General features: G+C 38.3%; 1 protein-coding gene across 1 annotated transcript in view; it reads right to left on the bottom strand.

Annotated features, from left to right (window-relative positions):
• Rhot1 (ras homolog family member T1) overlaps window positions 1-5,230 on the bottom strand; it is an 85,423-nt gene that overhangs the window by 57,909 nt on the left and 22,284 nt on the right. The window contains exon 3 of the mRNA XM_023719855.1: window positions 2,964-3,045. Within this exon, the coding sequence (XP_023575623.1) occupies window positions 2,964-3,045 (82 nt within the window). The remainder of the gene's footprint in view (window positions 1-2,963; window positions 3,046-5,230) is intronic.

The following is a 5,230-nucleotide window of genomic DNA, read 5'->3' as shown; positions in this document are numbered from 1 at the left end:
TACCTCAGATTGTAGAACCTTTGTCAGTGTCAGCCATGTGGATGAGTCACGGCCAATGCTTGGCCAATGTGCTCTCTGTGAAAGCCTGAGAGAATTTGTCTTAATTTATTTTTTAATCACTTTTTAATTTTTTGTTTGGTACAGAATCTCACACCTGGCTCTGACTCATAGTGATCCTCCTGTCTCAGCCTCCCCAGCACTGGGATTACAGGCGTACACCATCGTGCCCAGTCTTGTGGCCGATGGCATGGCATGAAGTACTGGCGATCAAACGCTGGTGCTTATGCTTATCACGCAGGTACTTAAGACTACCAAGCTATCTCCCCAGCCCCAATAATTTATATCTATAAGAAGTACTGTCCTATTATGAAATGAAACTGAGAAAAAAGTGATCAGAGTACCATAGGGCAACCAATGTCCTAGTTTCTGAAAATCCTTCACAAAATCCTATCAAAAGGATAGATTCAGGGTCAGGGAGGTAACTTGGCAGTCTAAGCACTTCCCTGACAAGTGCAAGGAGCCAGGTTCAATCCCTGGTACTGCATGCTGTGCCAGCCCCAGGAACACTGGGTGCACCATGCTGGCCACCGAAACCCGGCATGGTCGCGTACACCAAAATCCCAGAGCTGAGGAGGCTGAGACAGGAGGATCATTACACGTCTGAGATGCATAGCGAGACCTTGTATCAAATAAATAAAAATGAATTTTTTTTAAAGGATAGATTAAATTAATATTTCAAGGTTTGGTTCCTTAATATTTTTTCTTTTTATCAGCTTCCAGTTTAAGCTTAACTTCTTTCCCTGTAAGAGCTCCAAGTTTCTTTTTTTTTTTTCTTTTCAAAGTTTTATTGATAAACATATAGCAATGAGACAGTTTCAAATCAAATCGAAAGTACAGCTTCAACAAATAATACACTGCATATATTCTTCTTAGTGGTTAATTGCTGTACAAGATGCAGACTTGTGATCCTACTTACAAACACCATTAGAAAAAATCATTCTATTCATTAAGAGAATGCAACTATATATCTATCTCAACCACTTTGCATACACAGATACAAAATGGACATTCATAGTTATACCCCAATTTTTTTTAAGTTCCGTTGTTGAATATTATAGGTATGTAAACTCAGCAAAATATTCTAAAAGAGTACAGAAGCCCATAATAGCATTGGGTCTTCTGTTTAATTGGCAAGAGCTCCAAGTTTCTTATTCTTTGCTTTCTTAACTTTTTCCTTAATGGTAGCCACAAGAATTTTAGTTTCAGTGAAAGCTTCCTTAAGTTTTGCAACTGCCTTGTCTTTAGGTAAAATAAATGCTTTCTTTCCTCTTGTTTCTTACTGAGAGCTTTACTTACTTAGCTTTACTGCTTCCACTTTCTGTGTCATTTCTTCTGGTTTGCCTTAAAAAGGTATTTACCCCTAGCCAATTCTTTGTCAGTCTGACTTTCTGGGTGTGGTGATGGGAATGGTGTATACTATTTCTTATGTTTTCTTCTTTGATTCTTGGTGCACATTTTTGTGTTTGAACTGTGGCAAAAATATTGCCCAATTTTTTTTTCTTTTTTTTTTTGGCAGAACCAGGGACTGAACTCAGGCCCTTGTGCTTGCAATGGAAGCGCTTATTCCACTGAGCTATCTCTTTGGCCCCCCAATTCAATTTATTTATTTTTTATTTATTTATTTTTTTTCAAAGTTTTATTGATAAACAGCAATGAGACAGTTTCAAATCAAATCGGAAGTACAGTTTCAACAAATAATACACTGCATATATTCCCCCAATTCAATTTAGAATAATCATATTTCAAGTACTTCACAGCCACAGTTAGGGCTTAATTTTTTTTTTTTTTTTTTTTTGAACCAGGGATTGAACTCAGGCCGTTGCACTTGCCAGGGAAGTGCTTATTCCACTGAGCCATCTCCCCGGCCCAAGGGCTTAATTTTTATAATATATGGAATACCAGTTTATCCAAAAAGCATTATCAATATATCTATACCCATTCTTTTAAACACTCATTTTTTCTAGAACAAAGCAAAATAATTTAATGATTAGTAAGCAGTAATATGTAGGAAGTTTAATTTTTAAAGCAATACACATTCACTTCCTATGTAACATAACCAATTAACCACTGTTCTAATTATTTTGTGACTAAAGTTGACATATTAAATAAACTCAGAAAAAAATAAAACTTAAAAAGAATAAAGTCAGAATTCTCTCTCCCGCACCTCTCTATCTCTTCCTCCCCCCCTCGCTCTGTCTGTCTGTCTGTCTGTCTGTCTGTCTGTCTGTCTGTCTGTCTTTTGGTGTTGAGACAGATCTCACCATATTCCAGGCTGGCCTTAAATTCACTCTGTAGCCCAGGCTAGCCTCAAACCTGTAACAATCTTCTTGCCTCAGCATCCTGAGTGCTGGGAGCACAGGTGCGTACCACCGTGCATAGCCATATTCTTAAATTTAGAACTGTTTATAACTTTGCAAGAGTATCCCTGTGTGCCTGATAATGAAGCTGATCCGAATGTTCTCTCTGAAAACATGCAAATTCCAGAAGAGTTGGTGAGTTACGATTTACCTATCTTCCTTTTATTATTAATGAACCCAATTTAGTATTTTGGGACAGAACTATCAGATGAGTAAGGGTGGACAGAAATATAAATAAAACAAGATAGAGAAGGATCACATCCTATGACAGAATAGGACCATCTCTTTCAACATTTCGAAAAGCTTAGTAAGAATCTGTTTTCAAAACCCAGGCTTTGGCAGCTCATGCCTGTAATTCTACTGCTTGGAAGGCTGAAGCAGGAATGCCACGAGTTTAAGACCAGCCTGTGCTACATCGTGAATCCAAGGCCAGCCTAGAACACACAGCGACATCCTGTCTCAACAAAACGAAACAAAAAACAGAAAATCTATTTCCATGACTATTAAATTAACTGTAGAGCCTCACCTACAGAGCTTACCCATTACCTGAGTAATCCACAATGTGCGTTGGAACTCTCTCTGGGGTGACATCAGCTGGAATGGTGATTTCTTCTGCCCGAGGGGGAACCTTTATTTACAAACACAGAAGAAGAAATATCTGGATATCTCCAATCAAACTTGTTAAGAGGTCGTGCAAATTTATCTATATCAGCCCATTCACCCACAACTGTCCTTATAGTATTTGCTTTTATTTTTTGTGCAATTTTGTTTGCATCATACTTGCTATACTTTTAAATGCTTATTTTTGTGTTCTAATACACATTAAACTTACATAATAAAAACCTTTCTTAAAACAATAAATAAAAACAAAAATATTTTTCTCTCTTTAAAAACATGTACCTTTCTACCCATGTAGGCAGAGTACACATTAAAGATACTTCAGGTTTACCACAACCTAAAACAATTCTTATTTTTATTTGGTGCTTCAAACATTAGATTTTTAAAACATGTTGTTTTTCTTCTGTCTTCTTCAAAGCTTAAGGTATTCTAGAAACGAGGGGTCATGTTAATCCAAAACACTCTTCTAGGGCTGGAAGCATACGCTAGTTTTATAGCACTTGCCTAGCATGTGCAGCCCCTGGACTAAATTCCAGCACCTCAAAAACTCACGAACAAGGGCCGGGCAGATGGCTCAGTGGAATAAGCACTTCCCTGTCAAGCGCAAGGCCCTGAGTTCAAACCTCGGTTCTACCAAAAAACAAAAAAAAACAAAAACAAAAAAACAAAACTCACAAACAAAACAAAATTTCAAATAAGCCAATAAATTATCAAAATTACTTTCTTCTACAAGACAACCATATGGATACATTAACCTTATGTTTAATAACTATTTCCCAGGACGAGTACATTTTTTGATTAAAAGCCCCCTGTCAAGAGTGGTGGCACATGCGTATAATCCCAGTACTCAGGAGATTGAGGCAGAAGGATCCCTGAGTTCAAGGCAAACTTGCTACATAGTGAGACCCTGTCTCAACATCTCCCTTAAAAAAAAACATTATCCACACTAAAGAAGCTATACTGAAAAAAATTTAATTTAATTTATTTACTTTATATATTTGTTATAGGGTCTCACTCTGTAGTTCGGACTTCTAGTGATCCTCCTGTTTTAAGCCTCCCAGCACTGGGATTACAGGAATGCGCCACCATTCCTGGTCTCTGTGGCCAGTTTAGCGTGCCCAGGGGTGAGACAAGCACAGCATGTGATGCCGGGGTTCAAGCTCAGGTCCCGGTGCTTTCCTAAGCAGGCGCTTAGTCTGTTGAGCTATCTTGCTGGCCCTGAAACAATTTTAAGCTAAGTTAAAATATTGTAGAAAACTGTTAGGTATCATAACTCCAGTGATTATAAATTAATATTGATGATTCCACCCATTTATGAACTGGTACTTCATTTTGCAACTTAAGTAAGTGTTCTTTTAACTATCTTATTTAAGGGGAAAGAAGGCCAGAGAAACAATGGAGTATGATTATATGGTAGTTGTCAACATTGAAAATACTACCATAAAAAAAAACTATCAGTGGTAAAGCACATTTTCTATGTGTAAGACCCTGCGTTCAATTTCCAGCACCAAAACAAAATCAAAAATACAAAAGCAAAACAAAACACTACCACATGACACCAAATTTCTGAATGAATGATGAAATTATACAGATATTCCTATCTAAATAAAAGTAAAGAGAAGGCACATGCAAGTAGGATATGGAGGTGCATACTTGTAAACCCAGCACTCAGGAGCCTGAGGCAGGAGGACTACCACAAGTGTAAATCCAGCCTGGGCTGCATAATCAGCCTTATCTACAAAGTAAGACACTGTCTCAGGAAGAAAGAGAGAAGAAAATACATATCATTTTCATCCACTGTATATTAACCATAGTCCCCATAATACCCTAAATTTAAGTAAAGACTCATTCAGTGAGCATCCCCTCATGCTGCATTTTATTTATTTTCTTGCTTTCTTTTTTTAATGTATTTAGTACAGTGTATAGAGACTCTCACTACACAGATCAGATTCGTAGTGATCCTCCTGTTTTTCAGCCTTCCAAGCACTGGGATTACAGGCATGCGCCACCACGCCCAGTCTCATCACTGTCTCAGTGCACCCCGGGGGCAGGACCAACATGGCAGGCTGGAAATTCAACCCCGGTCCCTGCGTCTGCCTAAGCAGGGGCTTTAATCCACTGAGCTATCTGGTGGGCTCGCTCGCTTGCTTTCTCTGTCTGTCTGTCTGTCTGTCTGTCTCTCTCTCTCTCTCTCT

The sequence above is a fragment of the Octodon degus genome, unplaced genomic scaffold (assembly GCF_000260255.1).
Source record: "Octodon degus isolate 3935 unplaced genomic scaffold, OctDeg1.0 scaffold00072, whole genome shotgun sequence".
Lineage (NCBI taxonomy): Eukaryota > Metazoa > Chordata > Mammalia > Rodentia > Octodontidae > Octodon > Octodon degus.
This window is presented reverse-complemented; position numbering and strand designations above follow the sequence as displayed.